Here is a 22,101-nt window from a genome sequence, read left to right on the forward strand (position 1 = left end):
CTTCAGCTATCACTAGTGCGGCGATGAACACGGCGGCCGCTATCAATATTCCGAGTTGTAGTTGTATATTCCCGTCCTTGGGATCCGGCAAAATTTGCCGCGGGAGCACGTTGCGCTTCTGAATCGTAAGCGGGACTGGAGTTGTGAGATGCATCATCAGTGTAAGGATCGTCATGCACCTCGGTTTGATGCTGGGCATACCCCTGATCTGGCTGGCTAGGATGATTCGGTGAATTTAGCCATGTTGATGAGTAGTTGATTTGATAAGCGTTAGGGGAGAGGCGTTGATCTGAATGTAGCCACTCCGATGGATGAGTAGTTTGATAAGCGTTAGGGGAAAGTCTTTGATCCGAATGATCCTCTTCCTGGGGGGTTTGAGATGAGTGTGAAATAAAATAAGCTTGAGCTGATTGAGTTTCAGATTGAGTGACTGGAGAGTTTGATGAATAAGCCCGAGTTTGTTGTATCTGAAGTTGAGGGTTTGAATATTGAAGTTGTGGAATTTGTGTGGGAGGTACATATCCTTCAGGTCTATAAATAGGATCCGGCCGTGTTGCAAATGTGTCTCTCTCATATGTGCATGTCCCTTCGAAGTAGGCCCTTCTACACTCAATATTGTCATGAATGTGCTCTTCTTTCCAATGTCTATCAGAGCGTTCCGTTGATTCATTACAAGCTCCACAGTGTATTTTATCATATAATGATTTTGGAACTCGCGGTACTGGCTCGTTTCCTGCTGTAATTCCGGACCTTAGCATTCCCATGCCTACGCCTGCGGATATAACAGTAGCACCGTAGGCCTGATGATCGAAAGGATCACCTTCACTTCTGTAATGACTACTAGGGTCTGACATATCTTTTGATTTCAGGATGCTAAGAATGCAGGAGTTTTTCGTATTGTGCCAGAAATCAAGAATGACTGCCAACGGTGTACTGGAATCGATATATGCGAATGGATATTCGTACAAGGTACTCGAAGTGCTATGCGTTGTATGATTTTTATGTTGGAATAGGTTGTTGACAATTTGATAGATGTCCTCTCAATTTAAGTGCACAGATATGTAATTGTTTAGGCGCATGGTTTAGATGTAAATGTAGAAGCAGATGTAAAACTACAGAAATCGATTTCAGAAGGAGGAGATGCAGTCCTTTTGTAAACATTTGAAAGACGGAAATGAGAATTTGGGTGACTCGATATGAAAAAAAAAGACATATTATTCACAAGTTTTTATACTGTGTGACTAGTGAAGAAATTCTCGAAAAGTTAAAATAGAATGAGTATGATGAAAATACAGTTTGAATGAGTATTTTCCGCGAGATCTGATTACAAATGATTGTTAAATAATTCCAACGATATAATCAATCATTGCATACTTTTCGGATTCATTCTAGAGTAACTCAAGAATAGAAACGAAATGACTATCAAATAATACATATCACTTGAAATCACATTTACCATTTTATTTAGAGACTTCATGCGAAAAATGATGATGATAGTTTATTCTTGCCATTATACTATTAAAAGAAATTCGGTGTCTTTCACTCTATCTTCTTCACCAACCAAGAACCCCATCACGCTCGCTAATCTATCCTTCATTACCACAATCACTTCAATCTCTTCGGTTATTACCAGCGCCGCGATAACCACGACTACCACCGGTACCACCTCTATACTGAGAGGTAGTTGTATGACCCCGACCTTGAGATGCACTACTGCTTACCGGAAAGTATTGTTCGTTTTGAGGCGCACCACCAGTTGTCGAGGAGTACTGATCACCCTGAGTGGTACCAGTAGTTATTTCTGGGGAGTAACTTTCAGCTTGAGGTGCGCTACTAATCGCTTGTGGGTATAAGGACTGTTGCGTATCGTAGGAGACAGCAGCAGAAAGGGCGTTATCAGCATACGCATCATAATCGCCATAATCATCAAAGGCAATATTGTCGCCGTTTGGATCCGCTGCCGGTAATGGCGCCGGAATTCTATTCTCATCAGCTACATAGACTTAATGTACCTCATTTGTAACATACTTTGGGAATCGACAAGTGTTTTTCTGGTAAGCCCGTTTACACTCATTATGAGAATGTAAATGCGTTTCCTTCCAACGTCGGGCTCCGCTGGTCGAGGCACCGCATCCTGCACAATGATAAGGATCGTCTGTTGCGTTTGGGGGTGGTGCTATTGGCTCGGTACCGGGAGTATAGCCGGATGTTAGCATATCCATGCTCATTCTGGTGGATGTAATAGTGGTGTTGTAGTTTGAGTGATCTTGGGGACCACCAGCAAGACGATGTTCCATGGCTTTGAATCTGGAGAATATATAGAGAGGAGAAGGGAGTTTCGAATAAGTTTACACAGAAAATAATTGGCAGCAACGTCGCAAGGTTTGATGTGTGTGACGGAATGTATACAAGATGCTCGGCTTGGAAAGTTTTCAACATTAGAATGATACGTTTGATACTGTTTATCTTCGAGGTAGAAACGGACGGATACAACTAAACAGAACTCTTTTCCAAAAGAGACGAGCCCAGCGCTTTTGTATCCATTTGGGGACTGTAAGCAGATAACATCAATGACTCGAACATAGAATAAAAGGGCATACTCACACATACAATGAATTAAAAACACATTATTTATAAGTCTTGACTTCATATGACTGTAAGAATCACTCGAAAAGAAGAGGAAAAGAAACCTACAAGTCAGAATATACATACACATTACTCATTTATTCCACACTCATAAAACTCCCCAAAGACTTCAAAAAGGGTGAATATGCAATAATAATGGAGCGAAAGGGGAATCTATGACTCTCACGCCTACAATTCCTTCAAATTCACCATATAGTGACTCCAAACCATCAAAAACGTGGTTAAAAATGACTTGCGAATGACTATAAATAGCATATATTGCTCAAGAAGCCCATGTGTTGTATCAAAACTCCTATATATAAATATTATTTATAGACTCCACGTGGGAAGTGAGTGATAATGTATACTTGCAGTCATATAATCAGAAGAGTATGGGATCATAAATGTACACGCGACTTTGAGAATTATGAACAATACTTATGACTTAAGGAATGAGTATAGAGTATCGAGTATTATTGAACATTGATATTACGCCTTAAGAAGATACAGATTCATCAATCAACTCCCCCGAACAACTCCGGAGAAAAAGTGGAGTGTACCCCGTAACTAAAAACTCTCAGGACATCTCAATACAAGTAAAGTACATTTCCCCATGACGAACTAGCAATTTAATCATGTTGAATAAAGGTTTCGTATCCACTAGAATACACGAACACCTAGCCTTCGAACCATTGAAAACTACACAATCAGCTCACGAAATCAACGAGATTATATCCCTCAAATCCAGGTCCTGCATCAAATCACAGTATTGATCAACGCTAAAATATAGATACTCAAATCATATTACCATATATTGCTCCCATACGCTATGCATGCGCGATGAACCTTGCGCTCCTAATTGTCCATCCAAACCCAAGAACTCGCCCATATGGTATGGGTATGTAATACATGGTAGAACTAAAAACAAAACGCCTTTCGCAAAATGCCCCCCTCAACCGTTGCCCCTGAATTTTCACCACCTAAAACCCAAAACTATCCAACAAACTGTTTGCCTCTGGTTCCTCAAAGACTGTTGGCGGCGGCTTATGGGTTTGTTGTCCTTTTGGCATGTCTTTCTCATCCCCAGCCGCAGAACCCATTCCAATTCCACTAGCCGGTAGATCTGCCACTACCAGGGAGCTTCTCCTCCTTAGCATCTTTCTCGGATTAATTTCACCATTAAAACTCTTGAAATCTGGTTTAGTTGGAAGAAGGAACTCCCAATTCCTAACCAAATCTAATGCTAACAAATCACAGCCCATCCGATCATACAACCTCGAATTATGTAACACGAAAGCCCATTCGACTTTTGGTGTTACTTTTGAGGCACCACGTAGGGTTTGTAGGGTTTTTTGTCGAAGCTGTGAGTACAGAACTACGAGAGCGGGGTCGTCAGTTAGGAAGAGTTTGGCATTGAGATCTGGTGATTGAGGGGTTTCAAGGAGTGTGTAGACCGGAGACTAGAAGAGTGGCATTAGTATTGTAGGAAATGTTTGAGAAAGAAGAGAGATTCTCACAATTAAAGCGCGCACAGCCATATCACGACGATGTAACATCCAGAAAGCCCATGATGCAAGCCACCGGTTGCCTTCTTGAGCAGCTAATGGTAGAACCTTTTCTTCGAGAAGATCTTTGAGAACAGGCCCATGCTCTCCTTCGTACACACGGGTAACCGCTATAGCCAATTGAAGATCCTTGAGTTGGCTCAGAATAACGTTGACAGCATCTTTAAGGCAATCGGCCAACAAGAAGAAAGCCGCAGCATATTCTGATTATGGTTAGAAATACTGAATAAGAACAATCAATGCATTACTTACCAAATCGACGCTTCCCAAGTAAAGCATATGCATTCTTCATTGCAGCAGTTCTCCACTTCTTCTCCGAGAAATTATTTGCTAAAAGTCTTGTGGTAGCACCTTGTTCACGGTTCCACGCAGCCATACGCCATAGACCTTGTAGTACCGCCTTTTTCTTGAGAGCAAGATAGTACAAACTACAATCTATGGGATTTTTGAGATCACTCTTTGTATATTCATTCCGAGCGATGACTTCAAATTGAGCTTTCTGTTTTTTGTTAGCTTCCTTGAGTTTGGAGATAGAATATTTACATACCAGAGCATTTGCATCCGTCATCCACATAAAGATACCACTCTCTCGTGCATGTTCCCAAAGCATTCTTCCATGGAATTGTCGCGATACCATATCGGCCAGAATATCCTGACTGTTACTATGATATGCCCAATTGATCTCCCTCCAAGAAAGACTAAGTTCGTTCGCACGGCCACGACGTAGAACATGTTGTCTGAAGAACAACATAAATCTTGCGGCATTATCATCCATCGATCTACGTTGACGCTCAACTATAGCTACGCATTGAACGATATCAGCCAGGTGAATTTGCTCCTGCCTCGAAAGTTGAGGTAGAGCAATCTGTGTCAATTTATCGGTTATAGCAGCTGCAACGCTCTCTGTGACTGTTTCCACCTCATCGTCTTCGGAGAAGCCATCGAATGTAGACTTGATTCCTTTGCTAGCTGAAGGTGCATTTTCCGAGCTGATGTAGAAATCTTCTATGTTCATCCCCAGGTGGGAGTCGATTGGTTCACCCTCAATATAATATTTAAGAATCTTATATAGTGCCAATAGAATATGCTGAACTAATAAATTCTTTCCGGCAAGGATGTACTGGCTCAGGAATTGTGGATGATAAACCGGCAGTGGGCCGTTCAACCTTGAAACGATATCGAAGAGGTCCCAAGGAGTTTTACGAGGCGGTAGAAAAGTTGATGCTGACGAGTCAACCTCTTTGTCATAAACAAATAACTGGTTACCAGCACCAACGATGAAGTTACCACCTCCTAACCAAGTTGAATCACCAATCGGATGGGGTGTCAAATCTCGGATATTGACTTCTCGGATTGCTGCCCACGCTGGCCCTTTATTTAGATAATCATATCGCATTTGAGCCAATAATATAACACGGTAACGGAAACCAACAGCCAGAATCGATTGATCGTCAGGCGTTGAAGTCCAGTCCAAATCTTGAATAGTATCCTGGGATTCGTAATCCTGAGAATACTCAAGTCGTGCACCTCTGACGTCCCAAATGGTCAATTCCGATCTACTTGAGTTTACAAGTGCAGCTTTCCTGATAGAGCTCCCACTAGCTAAAGCAGGTTCACTAATACCTGTATCTACTGAACAAGTCTGTAGCCAGTCAACCGTTTCTTTTTCGATATCAATCCGGGCGGTCCAAGATCTCAACAGTCCAGAATGCGTGTAGGAAATTGCAATATCTCTTGCAAAAGTATCTAAGAATCCCGAGATAACTGGAGGGGATCCGGCTGGATCCACTGGTAGAACATAGGCTAAATCGTTATCATTTCCAAGGTCAAATTGACAGAATTCGCGAATGGAAGCTTCTTGACGGTGTCCATTGACCTGAGCACTTCCCCTTCTTTGGGGTAATCTGATCTCCCATACAATGCCCTTCATCTTGGAGGTAATTGTAGCGACATGAGCAACAGGACCCTCCTTGTTAACCTCAGGTAGCATGAGAATACACAAAGGTTTCCCCGTAATCGAAAACTTACAATCTGCTAGTTTGACCGCTGCGGGATGCCTAGTATCCCATAGGGTAATGTGATCGTGGTGTAAATAGATCACGAAGTTTCCCTTTCTCATGACGCATATCCTATGGACGTGTTCAGATTGCGTGATAATACTTTGGCGGAATACTGAAGTTCCGCCTGCATGTTCCATATGCTTCCAAACTATACTTTCGTTGCCATCTGTTCGCGAAACTACTGCTCGTCCACTGACATTACGCACAATCTTTTTGATGGCAGCTGAATGACCTGTCCATAGAGCTTTCGATTGAAATCTGTGTGACCTTGGTGAAGGATCAAATAAGTTGGCTACGTCGGCTTCGAAAAACTCAATTTTCCCATCAAAATGGTGAACTAGAACATTAAGGTTACCACCAGAATGGTTGCAGAAATTATAAAGCTGAATATAGCTTGCGTCATCGCCCAGTTCCGCTGGCAAACTCAATTCCAGACCATCAACATGTGCAATGTTAAAAATGTTCGTCGGTTGTTTCGTTTTAGACCCAATATTCTCCAGTCCCCATGCAGAAAGATGTCCATGTTCATCTAGTACAACGCAAATTTCCGGATTTCGATTTGCAACTTCGATCAAATGCGCCAGAGCGTGGTCATCCTTCGAGTCGCTCGCTGCTCTCTCTTGAACTGCATGTTCCGTGGCAACCGTAAAATCTCTCCCATCAATGATAAATGCGAATCGTAATTTCGAGACCTTTTCCCCGTCCAATCCTCTCGGTTTTATAGATTCCTGTAAATCAATCTGACCCCAAAGTTGTAGACTCTGTAATGAATGCACATCTGTAGGCACCCAAATCCTTAGCAAATTGTCCGCGCACACTGTATATAGCACATTATCAATTGTTTGGTCGATATGGAACGGTCTTCTCCAGTGCATATTCGTGACTGTTCGCGGATGTGGTAGGTAGGTAAAATCAAATCTCGAGTCGTCGTTCCCAAATGATAATCTCCTCCATATCTTCACAAATCTGTCGTATTTTCCACTAGAGGCAATGAATGCCGAATCGTACGAGAAGTTTGCGAACTTTACCGGATTCGCAAGTTGTTGTTTCCAAACCACTACTGGCGCATCGATTGTTGAATACAATGTAAGCCAAGAGCTCCCCACCAACAACTCTTCTGATACTCCCCATGATAGTGTGCTTGCTGTGTCAAGCCCGCTTTCATCAATCGAAATGCTATGTTGTAGAGACCACTAAATATATTTAGCGCCACATCTTAAGAGGCCAGTTATGGTTGTGTAATGGTCACCTTTAGCACCCCTTCATCCTGGCCATATGGTTTGTAAATCCGGACATTAGATCCCGCACACGTTGCTATCTTCCCACTACTTTCGTCCAGCGCAATAGCTTCGAGTTGAGTGTCATCGTCATCGTATATCGTTCGTAGGATCGCGTCTGCGCCGGTAAGTATGACAAACGCATTTCCCGTAATATAGGCCTGCGCATCATGTAAGCAGGAAATAAAACTATACAAGATGCCCGGAACATCATTGCAAACTCACTATTAGCCTCCTGCCGTTCCAATAACCAGTACAGGCAGCTTGAAGCTTGGCCTGTGCCTTTCCAGGAAGCACTGCTCTCATACCTATTTATCAGAGCGCATTCCGGAGCATATTTCCAGTAAGTAACACAAATAAGTCTCTCAATATAAGTAATTATCAATGGGAAAGAGTCAAAGGAGTCGAAAAACAATTAAGTTTGTTGGTGAAGAGGATTCCCAATTATTGTAGCTAGAATTGATGTCTCGGTCAATAGATAGTGCGGTTCCGTACAAGAAATCAGCAGGATGACGATGATCACCCTGGTTCTTACATACACTAACGTTACGCGACTGGGGAAAAAGGAGGTCGAACATCATACGGTAATACTCATCACCTCACAAAATCTAAGATTATCTTGTCATCATATTCTTTCTAAATGGGGTCGAAATTCGACAGTACATAAATTGTAAAGCATAAAGCTATAGATAACCAGCAAATAATTTGATTCATATTATCACTTAATAGTTAAGGTTAGATAGAAATGTAAAAAGGGCCGACTGACAAAATCAGAGACCCCTCGACCTTGAGATTGAATCCGAGTACCTAACGATTATCGTTAAACAATGCTGTTGGGCTCTGGATGGCAAGTATGGCTATATGCATACATAATCTAAGAACAGTAGCTTTGAGAACAAGAATCCCCTCTTCATACTTGGAACAATGATCTTTTCGTGGCGATCAACGCATAGTATGAGTTCTGAGAAGGTTCCTCGCTTGAATATCATCCGATGAAGGGGCACATCTTAGGGCCCGTTCGGATCGATTTTTTAGACGATGTTGATAACAAATATAGCCCAAATGAGCGTTTACCGAACGCTAATGTAGCTTAAAAAATTATTCTAGATTTTATTATCAATATAATGAGTTTGCCGAACGCTGATGTTGAGCTACAAAAAGCTACAAAATGTAGGTCAACAAATTTGAAAATTTGTATAGTAAATTCGCCAAATCTGTAATGGAGCTTCGACCAGCATTTGTCAACATACTGTCACTCTACATTTGTAGGCTCACAAATTTGAACCTACATTCACAAAATTTAGACTAAATTATTAGTCAATAAATCTACTAATCTCATTTTGGCAACAATTTAAAAAAAATGATCCGAACGGGCCTTAGAGTTCCGTTGAAAATCTAAAATTGATCTCTTTTGTGCCAGCTTATGTCTCGAACATTGAGATATACTGGCCTGATGTACCGGAATAGGTTCGTTGACTTTACCACAATTCGAAAATTTACCGGAATGCGATCGCAAACGTAGTTTTAGAGCCCTGACTGGCGCCGTTTTAGCAACGTATATTCAGATACTAGAGGGGATAGAATAATAATAGAATGAAATGATGCTTACATACTATCGCATATAATAATCTCTAAAAACTAGAAAGGGAGTTGGGTTTACATATACCACAACCATACGAACGTTTACACCATTACACGCAGATCTATCCAAATTTGATGATATGTGTAATCTTACTACATCGCGTCATAATTTTCATTATTTTCACTTTGGCATTGTGGAGAACGTTTTCTTTAATATTTCATTATTGATGTTTAATCTATTCCAATTGTCCCATTCCGTTCCAACCATTCATAAGGGGGTATCTATACTTCTTTAACCAAAAACGCCTTCTTAAAAAATTCCACCTTTTGTCATTCCAGCATAATCATTCCCTGATGCTCCTGAATTCGCCGAACCTACTCTTGATTGGAGCAGTTCTGGGGGTTTGCAATGTCCCTCTGGCACTTGTAGATTGATAACGTACAGATGCAGCAACTCTTCTTCGAGAGGGTGTAGCCATGTATCCAGGGGTTATTGGATTCAAGACAGCCGGTCTCCTCTCAATAGCCGGTCGCTTTTCGTAAAGTCTTCGTGAGATTTCATCCATCTCAACTTCATCTCCAAAATCTGACCAATTCTCTGCTGTCTCAGTTCCAGGAGGTGTGCCATCCTCCACGATTGGTCGCTGATTCGCAGTTCGCTTTTGCCAGTGATGAAGCATCTTTCTCTGACCCCTCCTTGTGCTCCTATCGTGCACTTCCTTTGCAGTGTTCGCCCTAGCTTTTGCTTGGATCGCCTTCAATCTCCATTTTCGAAGCGCCTCGGATTGATTATGCTCCTGGTGGTCAAGTGTTGCCTCAATATTCAACACTTGTAATGACTCGGTGCGATTCTTCCATCTATTGAAGAATTTCCTCATGACCATCTCTTTCCAAAGGGGTTCATATTCGGCTACTTCATCCGTTCGAGCTCTCCATTGGTCAAACTTGTCCATACCTATGATGTATGTTTTACCTTGGGCGAACTGACCAGCCTGCTCATTCAATGCCATTTTCTCTTGTGCCTTGGCGCGCCAACAAGAAAACCATCTTCTTGCAATAGCGTATTTTCTGTTTCTTCGAACTTTGATATATGCTTGTTTACGCTTTTCTCGTTTCGCCTTAAATGTTGCGTCTCGCCACGCGTACAAAGCCGTCCTCATTAGGAAGAATTTTCTGCATCCGCGAGCGGTCTTATTATTTATGGCGATTTTCTTCATCTTCTCGCGCATAGAATCGAAACTTTCACCTAGAATTCGTGGAGCTTGAAGTTCCGTTGCTTGGGCTTCAAAATCGGCCTTTTCATCCATTCTTGCATACCAGCATTTGAGGACAGACGTTGCTAGGTTTGTGTTGTCGTAACGTCGAGCCGTCTCTTCGCGTTCCCAGCGTCTGCTTCGTGTGTCTTGAGCCCTATCGAACCAGACTTCCAAGCATGCAAATTTTATATCTTCCTCCCTCTGTGCCTTGGCACCTTTTAACTTTGTCTGCAATTCCCAGATTTTGAAGGCTTTGGCTACAGCACGGCCTTCTGAAATGGCCTGTGATATCTTCGCCCTGGTCTGATGTCGCCATTTGGTAAATGCTTCACGGAGGATCTTGGCACGATCGATCTCTGTAGCTAGTTTCTCTTTCTCGGCACGTTTTTTCCAACTATGCAAAGCGCCTTTGAGTACGCCTGCATTGTGGCCACCCTGTACCCTTCTTCTAGCAGGGGCTGTCTGAGCTTCGCGGTGCCATTTCTGCATGTTATCGGCTTTTTTCTTCGTTTCGGCTATAATCTCGGCTTCCTGGTTGAGTGCAACTTGTTTTACCGTCTTTTGTTTCCAAGTTTTCATGGTTTTCTCAACCGCCTTCAGTAAATTCTCATCATCTGCTAGCTGGGTGGCTTCGGCTACAGCTTGTGCCTTTTCTACCCATGTCGACAAAGCCCGTTGCTTATTCCTTTGCTCGACTTCTTTGGAAAAATCTTTTACTTTTTTCTTCTCGGCCATCTTTGAAAAGACTCGCTCAAGCATGTTGCACTTGTCAACTTCAGCAGCTTCCAGTTCATCCACCTCGATTTTTTCCTTCTTTGCTTTCCATTTGCCGAGGAATTTTTTCAGTTGGACTTGTCGAGCTTTTTCCTCGCCCAGCTGGACTTTCTCCTCACTCTCCTTCGTGTGAGACTTCCAGGCCTTGAAAGTGCGTGACCTCATCATTTGTCTTTCTGCCGCTTTTGTGGCTTCAACTTTGTCTCGAGCTATCGCCAACCAATGGGTGAAAGCCTTCTCCTTGAGATGATCATTTCTGCACGACACGGCTCTCAATCCGATCCTTGCAAATTTCTTTCCCTTCGCCCGGAATCTCTGCTCAAATTCCAATTCAGCTCTCTCAGCTTCCAGTTCAGCAAGACGCGCTTTTTCGGCATCTTTCTGAGCCTTATAAAGCCTTGCTTGTTGAGCTTCATGTATTCTTTGTTCATGAAGTCTCTGCTCAGCCTCCAATTGAGCCTGATAAGCAAATTCCTGCCTCTCCTGTTCATCGAGGCGTTGCTGTTGCTGCGCCTGAGCTTCTAGAAGTAGCTTTTGTGCCTTTTTGGCCCGGATTTTTTCCAGCCAGCCAGACAGTGCTTGCTCCTTCAGAGCGTTGTTGTTGTTCTTCATTGCAACAGCTTTCGGTTCAGATTCTTCGGCTTCCAATTGAGCTTGATAGGCAAATTGTTGCTTCTCTTGCTCTTCTTGAAGGCGTCGTTCTTCCCGAAGGCGTTGCTCTTCTTGAAGTTGTTGCTCTTCTTGAAGTTGTTGCTCTTCTTGAAGACGTTGCTCTTCTTGACGACGACGTTGTTGTTGTTGCGCCTGGGCTTCCAGCAGCAATCGTTGAATTTTTTTAGCCCGAGCTCTTTCGAGCCAGCCAGACAAGGCCTGTTCTTTCAAGGCGCCGGTATCGTGCTTCATAGCTACAGCATTCAGCTTCGCTTTTCGTTCTAGACGCTCTCTTGCTTGATCTCGCCATGAAAGTAGCTTTCTGATCACCAAATCATCAAGATAATGTTCCTTGATGATTTTCGCTTTTTTGTTTTGTTTGATTACGTGTCGAACCCATGGGTTATTCAAATCGAATACTTCGCTCGCATCATAGAATTCCTCGTCGTTCTCTTCCTCTTCTAACTCCTCAAATGAGTCATGAAATTGCTCTTCGCCGTCTTCGTCGTCGGATTCGAGCTCTTCAACCTTTTGCTCCTCTACTTCTTGTTCTTCGACTTTTTGCGCTTCATCTTCCTCAGCTTCCGAAGGGGTGGTCAACTCGTCGCTGACGTCTTGATATTCGTATGTGGTGTTGTTTATGGGAATGCGACCGAGTGGACGGCCCCTCGGAGCACCTCTCTCTGGGCGTCGATTAATTGAGCGAATGCTGCCATGTGCAGAAATCGATCTGCTCTGACTGCGAGGCGACCCACTCTCACTGGCTTCAAGCCAATTTCTAACATTGTTTATTCCACGTTCTTCGCGCCCTTTTTGGGTGGTTCTAGGTGGTTGCGGTGTAGGTTCTGGGATAGGTTCCGGTGATGGTGCGCGAGTAGCTTCCGAAATGAAGCTCTTCAGTTCATTTAATTTTGCGGGTGTGGCAGGCCCGAGAGGCAGAGGAGAGACTGATTTATTCCTTTTATGTTTTGGCTCTTGTGGTGGAGCTTGTGCCTGAGCTGCAATCCCCAGATCCAAGACGCCTGTCTCTGAATTGCGTCGTGGTAATGGTGATTCATTCTCATCGTTGTAGAGAGTGTCGCTTTCTTTATTATCTGCGACAATTTGAGAAGTAACTTTGTTACTTCGTAGATAGTCATGTGTATCGTAATCGAATTCGAGAGTAATGCCTCTTTTGGCCAAACATTCTTCGAATTTGTCGAAGAGTGTGCCGGTGGGTTCTCCAGTGACACCGATTTTGAATATGAATCTGAAGTATCGACTGTCGTGGTCGGGGTGAATTCCAAGGTCAGGTAGGAATTCATAGTATGCTTTGGCGAGTGCTAATGTGGGGAGTCTATCCTTCGGAGGTAGAGTGGGTAAGAGATGTTGTGCGCGAACGACGATATCATGTAAAATAACCAAATCTATGAAACATGTTAGCATTAATCATTGCGCATGCTCAATTGAATTGAAACACACCCTCATCAGTATAATAAGGTTCATCAGTGGTGGTTGTCCAACTGTATGATTGACCGCCGTCATAAAGGGACGGAAGTGACAAAGGAGACATGGGACCTTATCAAAAGGGCATATACGTGGGAAAGTAGGATTGTTATAATTTGTACATACAGTATCGCGTCTTGGCGATAAAACAGCAGTCAAAAGCGAAAAAAGGGAAAAGAAAGGTACAGCAGGGGTATACAGCAATTAAACTGGGAATGAGAATGAGAATTGGAATTGCAAAATTTCTTTGGAGCTTTTGATATCTGAATTTGTGAATGTACGACGCGGGCTGAAGAGAGGAACATGATTTCGCGACTTTGGGTGGATGGGAAGTATGAAATGGAATTGTCGGACGCGACGAGAATAAAGTTTACCGGTCGAATTTTGGTGCTGAAGCTTTCTGGCGCTAATCGAAGCTAAGTGACCCTGTATTTGAAGCTAAATCTAGCGAGCTTGGACTACCGTACTTTTGATTGGCTCGATAACATGTCTTATCGTGATGACTAATCATAGGATCTATCGAAATCGAAATCCGTCCTTTTTGACTTCTACCTGGTACTCGTAGCATCATGTACTAATGAATTGTCATACTAGGTAATATCTGAACTCTGTCAACACAGATCATAATTCTTACAGTCTTCACTACAACATCACTCATAGCAAACACCAATTAAAATACCATCTTGAGCGTACCTTTCCCAAATACCACCAAAAGTTCACGTGCTTATTATTATTAGTCTTCACTGATAAGTACCTACCTAGGTACTGGTGCCTCACTACTTTCTTGCCTCACTCACCAGCCACTCAACTACTATCACCGTCACCAAATACACAACAATTTTATATCCTCCCAAACCATGCCTCCACGAACAACTCAAATAAGGCCAATTGAGAAGTTTGCACAAGCCGTTGCCAAATGCTCTACAGAGGTACGTTTTGATCTGGTTTTTTCTATCCACTTTGATCCCGCTTCATATGATTCGCCTTTCAACCTCCATCCCGCTTCAAACCTTACCCCTCCATACAAACATACATTATTCGCCTCTACAACCTCCCCATTATTGGCCACAACCTATCCATCATACATTGATCCCCTGCCTTTATCCTTCACGCTGTTAATCTCCTGAATACCTTGCACCTTTAAACTTTCGTCTCCACAACCCATTACTGTCCCTCTCATCACCACCTCATCAAAAACTGACAACCCCAATCATAGGCCTCCCTATACGGCAAATGCATAGTAGCCGATTACAATTCTGTTCACAAAGACAAATGTCTTACTGAATTCATGAAATTGAAGGATTGTTATTTGGTACGTGTATTCAACTCATATTTTCACCAGTACTGTTCATGACTTATAATTATTCAGATTGCCGCGAAGAAGAAGTAAAGTAGATTTGTTCATCTATATTTTTTAAAGAGGAAATTTCATTCATTCAAGAGCCGTATACTATCTGTCGTCTTATTCAATTAAAATGTGTACTTGTTTGCATCGCTGTATGTGAAGTTTTATGTCATAGTTTTGAACGTATTCAAAGCAAAGTTTGGTATATGCACAGCATATTGTCACGCCTGCTGCCACCTCTAGTGTCTGAAGCAACTGAGATTATTCCAAACGTATTCTTGAGTTCTCAGTAATTTTCACATTTTCATGAACACATTCTTTCGCCTAATTTCGCGAATTTATATATGAAATGAACAGATCCTATGCAATGACTCTCGTGCTTTCATGAAAGGGTGTATTTGTAAGCCAGAAAGATAGATATCTAGAATGTCTGTTTATACCCGAATTTTTTCTATGAAACATCAAATTATAACTTCAACAATCTGAGCGAAAATGTAGCTTTTTGGATCTCCTGTTCCTCTTCCAGAATGACACTCTCTTCTGCTGCACTTCCTTCTGCTTCGTTCAAAGGTCTTCGCAATGCTTTCTCAATGGCCTGTGCTTGGCTAGCGAAAGCTTCACGTAGACCAATACTCGAAGGATCTTCTAAGACCTTGTACTCCATCTTGATATCATCTGTTGGTTGAAGACCAGCCTTCTTACGCAATCTTTGCACACGATTGATGATCTCGCGACCCAATGCCTCATCTGCAAGATCTGCATGGAGTTCAACATCTAAGATAGTAAGAACATCCTCGTCTGTATTGGTCTCGAGGTTCTTGGAAGATTCATCATCCTTAAGACCTCGCTTGACAACCAAATCACCCTCTTCGAGCTTGATACCATCGACAACAATTGATTTCTCTAACACGTAGTTGTGAACTTGCTCACTAGTCAATCCTGGCAAAGCCTTCTTGACCTTTTGAACTTCCTTCTTCAACTTCTTTCCAAGAACTGGCCAATCAGCATTAACACTGTATTGTACGTTGTACTTCGCTTCGTCCGAGGTGAGGATGAGTTCTCTGATATTGAGCTCCTCAGTAATGTAGCCTTCTAAAGAACGGACGTCTTCAAGATAAACTGGGTCGTGATGGATGACAATCAAAGTTTTCAGAGGGGTCTTGAGACCAATTGTGCGGCGTTCTCTGGAAACTCTGCCCAACTCAATAACACGTTGCATGCGACCTACACGGCGCTCAACCTCTACATCAAAGAGTTCCTCTCTCACATCTGGGAAAGCTAAGAAGTGAACACTTCGTGGATCCTCAGCTTGCAACTCCTTGGGAATATGAGGTAACAGACGTTGATAAATGTTGTCTGTGAGGAATGGTGTGAATGGAGCAAGTCCTCTTGTTAAGGTAAAAAGGACTTCAAAGAGGGTGTTAAGTGCGTGCTTAGTGTCGTTTAGACCAGATTCACCCTTTAGACGTCTACGATTGAAACGAATGTACCAATTTGTGGTATTATCAATGAGATCCAGTAATCTGGGAACGACAGTGTACAGACGGTAACCTGAATTTATTAGTTATCACTCACAGAAGAAACTTTGAAGGATCGACTCACCTGCCATCTCCTGATTGACAAACTTCAGAAGACTCTGACAACTAGCAAGAATCCATCGATCCATGACGTTGGTGTTGGTAGCTTCGGCAGTAGGATCGAATACATAATCAACGTTCTCCATCTTCTTAAGCAATGCTACCTGTCCTTCGAAAAACTTGTAGCTGTTCCACAAAGGCAAAAGAACCTTGCTCACAACTTCCTTAACTCCAGCTTCCTTGAAACGCAATGGCTCAGCTCTTACGACTGGGGAATTGATGAGATACAAACGCAAAGCATCGGAACCATATTTGTCCATGACAATTCCAGGATCAGGATAATTCTTCAAGCGCTTTGACATCTTCTTGCCGTCTTCTGCAAGCACGATTCCGTTGACAACACAGTTCTTAAAAGGTGAAACGCCGAATAAATGTGTACCCAAGACAAGAAGGGTGTAAAACCATCCTCTAGTTTGATCAAGACCTTCCGCAATGAAATCACCAGGGAAAGATTGCTCAAATTTATCCTTGTTCTCGAATGGATAATGTTGACTGGCATATGGCATACTGCCAGACTCAAACCAACAATCAAAGACCTCCTCAATACGTTTGAGTTGGCCTTTACCCATCTTACTTGGGATAGTGATGTGGTCAATCTTATCTCTGTGGAGGTCGGTAATTTCGCCTTCGTAACCACTGAGCTCCTTCAACTCGGCGATACTGCTGATGCATACCTTCTCTTCATAATCGTCACTGACCCAGATTGGGATTGGAGTTCCCCAATATCTATTTCTCGAAACATTCCAGTCACGGGCATTTTCAATCCAACTAGCGAAACGCTTTTCCTTGACAAAGGATGGAGTCCAGTGCGAACCTTCAATATTCTTCAACATATCAGGAACAATTTCGGGAATTCTGATGAACCAAGAAGGAACAACTCGGTAAATCAATGGTGTGTCTGATCGCGGACACATAGGATAACTATGCTTAATAGAGGATTCGACAACTAGACGCCCAGTTCCCTTCAGATATTTAATGATGGCTTTGTCGGCTGCTTTGACATGAAGGCCAGCAAAATCCCGAACTTGCTCGGTGAAGTGACCGGTCTCATTGATTGGACATGGAGCTGGTCGCTGCTCGTTGATGATGCCGGCTTCCATTGCGACATTGTAATCTTCCTCTCCGAAAGCTGGTGCTTGATGAACAATACCAACACCACTGTCGTCGGTGACGTATGCAGCGTTCAAGACCTTGAAACCATGCTCCTTGAATTCTTCATAGAAATAGTCAAAAAGCGGCTCGTATTGCCAACCAAGCATATCTTTACCCTTGATTTTTTCCACAATCTTGAACTTGGCTTTCTTAGGGTCCTTGTATAGTGTACCGAGCAATTTCTCCAACAAGATATAGTTCTTTCCCGAGGCTTCGTCGTGAATTTTGACGTACTCGAAATCTGGATGCGCGGCTAAACCAGTGTGCGATGGAAGGGTCCAAGGAGTGGTTGTCCATGCCAAAAGACATGTTGAGGGGTCCTTCAATAATGGGAAAGATACGACAACTGCAGGATCAGTGACATCTTGGTAGTTTTGATTTGCTTCAAAATTACTCAAAGCTGTGGTGAGAACTGTCGAGTATGGCATGACTCGGTAGCCTTGGTAGACAGATCCCTTCTTGAAGATTTCACTAAATACCCACCACTCTGATTCCATGAACTTGGGGTCCATTGTCTAAGATTGTCAGCTTGAAGATACCAATCCGCTTCTATAAAGACCTACCTTGTAGTCGTTATCAAAATCGATCCAACGGCCCAATCGGTCGATTGTCGTGCGCCATTCCGACGAGTATCGCATAACAATAGCTCTGCACTCCTCATTGTATTTTGCCAGCCCCATCTTCATGACAGCATCCTTTCCAGAAATACCGAACTTTTTGTCAATCTCGTGTTCGATCGGCAAGCCGTGTGTGTCCCATCCGAAACGTCTCTCGACATGGTAGCCCTTCATTGACCAATATCGAGGGATAATATCCTTGATGGTAGATGCGAGTAAGTGACCATAATGAGGTAAACCAGTCGCGAAAGGAGGTCCATCATAAAAGGTATATCGAGGCTTTCCCTCAGAAAGTCTACAAGGAAAATAAACAATGTCAGGACATATTGATTTTGTTTACATTTGTGGCAGGTTGACTTACTCGAGTTGTCGCTCGAAAGCGTTAATCTCCTTCCACTTTCTGAGAACTTCTTCTTCCTCTTTTGGGAAATCCATATTTGCTTGTGTTTGAGTTATGGAAAGTCTCAAGAATGTTAGAAGGAGTTTCCTGTGGATATAAATTTGGCGGGGTCGAAACGAGGGGCGGGCACCGAATTTCGTATGAGTCAAAATTGATTATCACTTAGCCAATCAAACCTGGTGGCATCGAGGCTGTCAGTCAGCCTTGCGTAACATCAAGCGCTAAACCCTTTGATGGCCAAATGTTTCACCACCCAATTCATCGCCGTAACTATTGATTCTAACCCTCCGGAAATGGACGGCAAAGTAATCACACCAGACGGCTCGGTTTATTGCATGATCTTCATCTTCATGTGTTCAACCAAGATCTGATCAATCATCATGTTAGTAATCATGATACATGGAGTCCGAATTCAGCCTGTGATAGTTCTCAGGTTACGAATCCAACCAGTACGACTGATTTGAAAAGCATAATATCCCGAGATAGTCTGCCTAGGCGTTCCATTTTTTCTGCCAAGGGTGTTTGGTTGGGTATCTTGTCTTGTTCTATCACGGATTGCCATACCCTTACTTCCGGATAGGTATTTTCTGATCATATTTCATTGTTCCAAGCTTCAGCTGCACATTGGCATCAATTTGGTGATATCATTGATTACAAAACCGTACTAAACAGCATGGTCTGATATAGTGAGTATAAGTACCTAGGTATATATAGGTGTGCGGAAGCTCAGATATCTCAATGTGCTGAATTGTTTTGAATATTCGTGTTGATGCAATGGCAGTTCTCCAGTCTTTGTTCAAGTTATTTTGCTTTCAGGCACTCCTCTCCACTGCTGCCACTTTCCAGACAGTTCAAAGTTATGATTATATGTGAGTTATTGGAGGTCTCCCATGTCGTCATGTAAATTGACCCCGTCTAGCATAATTGGTGGCGGCACAGCCGGCCTAACCATAGCGAGCCGTCTGAGTGAAGATCCCCAAACTTCTGTGCTTGTTCTAGAAGCTGGGGCGGATCACTCAAGTGATATTAATGTACTTGCGCCTGGTCTATATACCGGCATGTATAGCAATCCTGAGTATGACTGGAACTACAAAACTGTCCCTCAAGTAGGTTCGATATTATTTTCCCTCACGAGGAGTAAACCTTGACAACTTCCAAAGATACACGCAAACAACCAAGTTATAGCCCACCCAAGAGGCAAACAACTTGGAGGTTCGAGTGCTATAAACTTCCTATATTGGACGCATGCCTCTCAACAAGACATCAATAGCTGGGGCGAGCTTGGAAACGCGAACTGGTCATGGGAAGCCTTAGATCCATTCTTCAAGCGCTCCGAGCGATTCGTTTCACCTTCAGGTGTTGTTGAGCAAGATTTGCAGACTGGAAATATCGTTACAACTTTACATGGTGACAATGGACCAATTGTTAACACATTTCCGGATATCTATGGCCCAATAGACGAAGCGTGGCCTAGAACTTTTCAAGCTCTTGGGTTAGAAGTGAAGAGTGATCCGAGAGATGGTTTAGCTTTAGGAGGATACACTAATCTCTTGAACTTGGACCTGGATGGTAGAAAGAGAAGTTATGCAGCGACTGCATATTATCTCCCTGCTTCAAACCGACCGAACTTAAAAGTCATCACTGGAGCACTCGTGGAAAAGATAATCCTCGAAAAGTGTCACGATATAGTTACAGCTAATGGAGTGCAATATTCAAATGGAACTATTGCTCACGCAAAGAAAGAAGTTATTTTATCTGCGGGCTCAATCGGAAGTCCCCAAGTCCTTGAGCTATCAGGCATCGGAAATCCGAATATTCTCAAGAAGAAAGGGATCGAAGTTCTTGTGAACAACAGAAATGTGGGCGAGAACTTACAAGATCATGTTTACGTCCCCATCGGGTAAGGCATCTGAATATGCCGCTTTTGAACACTATTTCTAACAAAGCCTCTCAGCTTCAAAGTCAATACTGGCATAATCACCTTAGATAATTTCACCGATCCTGCATTCTTCGATTCTGCATATGCAGAATATGTTGCCAATGCTACTGGTCCACTTGCTACCACTGGAGCAAGTTCAGGACTTTTGTCTTGTCCACAAATTGGCTGCGGCAACCTGAGACCACCTGCAAACCTTTCAAATGCGCTCACTCCTGGATTAAAGGAGCAGTATAAATTGCAGGCGAAATATTTTTCTAGTGAGGCGGTTACACAAGAGTGAGTGAGCTTTCAATAGAAACTGCTGGGGGTTTTTTTCATAACCAGCAGATAATTATTAAGTTGTCCTACTGAAACCCCTGGATATTCATACTGCACACATAGGACGCCGGGCCCCCTCAGCCCTTCAACTAACGCTCTGTCATAGACTCACTGTAAGCGGTGGAATGTCCCCTCTCAAGTCCAACGACTCGTCCCAGCTCTTCCTTGCCTCTTCACCTGGCAACTTCCTCAGTCTGCTAGGCGTTCTCGAACACCCATTTTCCCGCGGCTCCACCCACATAGCCTCCCCTTCCCCGTCCGTTTACCCAATACTTGACCCCAATTACCTTTCTCATCCCTTTGATCTCACTTTACTCACTGCCATCGTGTATCACCTCCAATCCCTCGCCTCAGTCTCTCCACTCTCCACCTACCTTCAGGGAAATGGCACTATGTACCAGCCTGGTTATTACCCTCTCAATGAAACCAACATTGAATCGTTCATCAAAGCAAACCTGCAGTCTGAATACCACCCCATTGGTACTTGTTCAATGCTCCCTTTGGGTAAGGGAGGGGTAGTTAATGAAAATTTCAGAGTATATGGTGTCCATGGACTAAGAGTGATTGATGCTAGTGTTTTTCCACTGTTGGTAAGAGGAAATCTACAGAGTTTAGTATATGCGGTTGCAGAGAGAGGAGCAGAGTTTATTATAGAGGATTATTGATGATCACATTAATGTGATAATAGACAAGTAGCCAGGGCCGAAACTTATCATTGTTGGAACTTTACATGTAGATGATTCCAAGTAATAGCATTATATATCGAATCAGTACTTTCTCCAAAAAAAAAAAATCTACATCAAGCTCCTATAAAGTCGTTACTATCACCATACATGCAAGATACAAACTTTGAGATGCAATGAACCATAGCACCATTGAATATATCATCAAATGCCATTGCTTTGGGCTCATCATACTCTCATTACGCTTGTTAAATGACTCAAAATAGCTTTTCAGGCGATAAGTTCGGAACATCTGTTTTCTGCCATGTAAGCATTCCAAAACCAGCAACCATCATTCGTGGTCAACAGTCCCAGCATGGATGTAAAACTCCTCTCTCGATCTCTTGCTCCGCTCAGACTTGATTTATACGTACAGTGCTGCTTGCTTCCACTATCAACCTCCTCTTGCATCAATGAATCTCACTCCGACGACCTACCACAGACTTTAAAAAATCATAAATGTTCGACTTCGTAACCACTTAACCACAAATTATCGTCATCAAAGTCCACTGTACACCAAAAACACATAAGCCGCGCTTGCACCACTTCGCCATATCTTCATGCGGGATTGTAGCCTAAAGCATGTACTTGTATGAACAGGGTATCATTTATCCTAAAGCTAATGCTAAACAATTAAAGGAGCAGTTTTATCCTATCATAAATCATGGTTCATGCCTCGTTTCGCTTTCGTCATCAG

At 42.9% G+C, this 22,101-nt stretch overlaps 7 protein-coding genes across 7 annotated transcripts; 2 read left to right on the forward strand and 5 right to left on the reverse strand.

Annotated features, from left to right (window-relative positions):
- Nucleotides 1-2: 2 nt before the first annotated feature.
- EAF02_001400 (uncharacterized protein) lies at nt 3-854 on the reverse strand (the record flags this gene model as incomplete). Its single annotated transcript, XM_038897448.1, has 1 exon — nt 3-854. The coding sequence occupies one exon, from the start codon at nt 852-854 to the stop codon at nt 3-5; it is 852 nt and encodes a 283-aa protein (XP_038762423.1).
- Nucleotides 855-1,610: 756 nt separating this feature from the next.
- EAF02_001401 (uncharacterized protein) lies at nt 1,611-2,297 on the reverse strand (the record flags this gene model as incomplete). Its single annotated transcript, XM_038897449.1, has 2 exons — nt 1,611-1,980; nt 2,029-2,297. 2 exons carry the CDS (start codon nt 2,295-2,297, stop codon nt 1,611-1,613), a joined length of 639 nt encoding a protein of 212 aa, XP_038762424.1.
- Nucleotides 2,298-3,605: 1,308 nt separating this feature from the next.
- EAF02_001402 (uncharacterized protein) lies at nt 3,606-7,833 on the reverse strand (the record flags this gene model as incomplete). The annotated part of the gene is made up of 6 exons (XM_038897450.1): nt 3,606-4,085; nt 4,143-4,393; nt 4,443-4,689; nt 4,738-7,443; nt 7,500-7,688; nt 7,753-7,833. 6 exons carry the CDS (start codon nt 7,831-7,833, stop codon nt 3,606-3,608), a joined length of 3,954 nt encoding a protein of 1,317 aa, XP_038762425.1.
- A 1,619-nt stretch (nt 7,834-9,452) lies between these two features.
- On the reverse strand, nt 9,453-13,341 carry EAF02_001403 (uncharacterized protein; the record flags this gene model as incomplete). Its single annotated transcript, XM_038897451.1, has 2 exons — nt 9,453-13,195; nt 13,251-13,341. The coding sequence occupies 2 exons, from the start codon at nt 13,339-13,341 to the stop codon at nt 9,453-9,455; spliced, it is 3,834 nt and encodes a 1,277-aa protein (XP_038762426.1).
- Nucleotides 13,342-14,131: 790 nt separating this feature from the next.
- EAF02_001404 (uncharacterized protein) lies at nt 14,132-14,742 on the forward strand (the record flags this gene model as incomplete). The annotated part of the gene is made up of 3 exons (XM_038897452.1): nt 14,132-14,203; nt 14,491-14,586; nt 14,644-14,742. 3 exons carry the CDS (start codon nt 14,132-14,134, stop codon nt 14,662-14,664), a joined length of 189 nt encoding a protein of 62 aa, XP_038762427.1. The 3' UTR covers nt 14,665-14,742.
- A 343-nt stretch (nt 14,743-15,085) lies between these two features.
- EAF02_001405 (uncharacterized protein) lies at nt 15,086-18,460 on the reverse strand (the record flags this gene model as incomplete). Its single annotated transcript, XM_038897453.1, has 4 exons — nt 15,086-16,170; nt 16,222-17,923; nt 17,972-18,320; nt 18,387-18,460. 4 exons carry the CDS (start codon nt 18,458-18,460, stop codon nt 15,086-15,088), a joined length of 3,210 nt encoding a protein of 1,069 aa, XP_038762428.1.
- Nucleotides 18,461-19,199: 739 nt separating this feature from the next.
- On the forward strand, nt 19,200-21,347 carry EAF02_001406 (uncharacterized protein; the record flags this gene model as incomplete). Its single annotated transcript, XM_038897454.1, has 5 exons — nt 19,200-19,294; nt 19,345-19,531; nt 19,586-20,325; nt 20,380-20,640; nt 20,789-21,347. 5 exons carry the CDS (start codon nt 19,200-19,202, stop codon nt 21,345-21,347), a joined length of 1,842 nt encoding a protein of 613 aa, XP_038762429.1.
- Nucleotides 21,348-22,101: the final 754 nt, after the last annotated feature.

Source organism: Botrytis sinoallii, assembly GCF_014898435.1.
Source record: "Botrytis sinoallii strain Bc 23 chromosome Unknown BSIN_002, whole genome shotgun sequence".
NCBI classification, from domain to species: domain Eukaryota; kingdom Fungi; phylum Ascomycota; class Leotiomycetes; order Helotiales; family Sclerotiniaceae; genus Botrytis; species Botrytis sinoallii.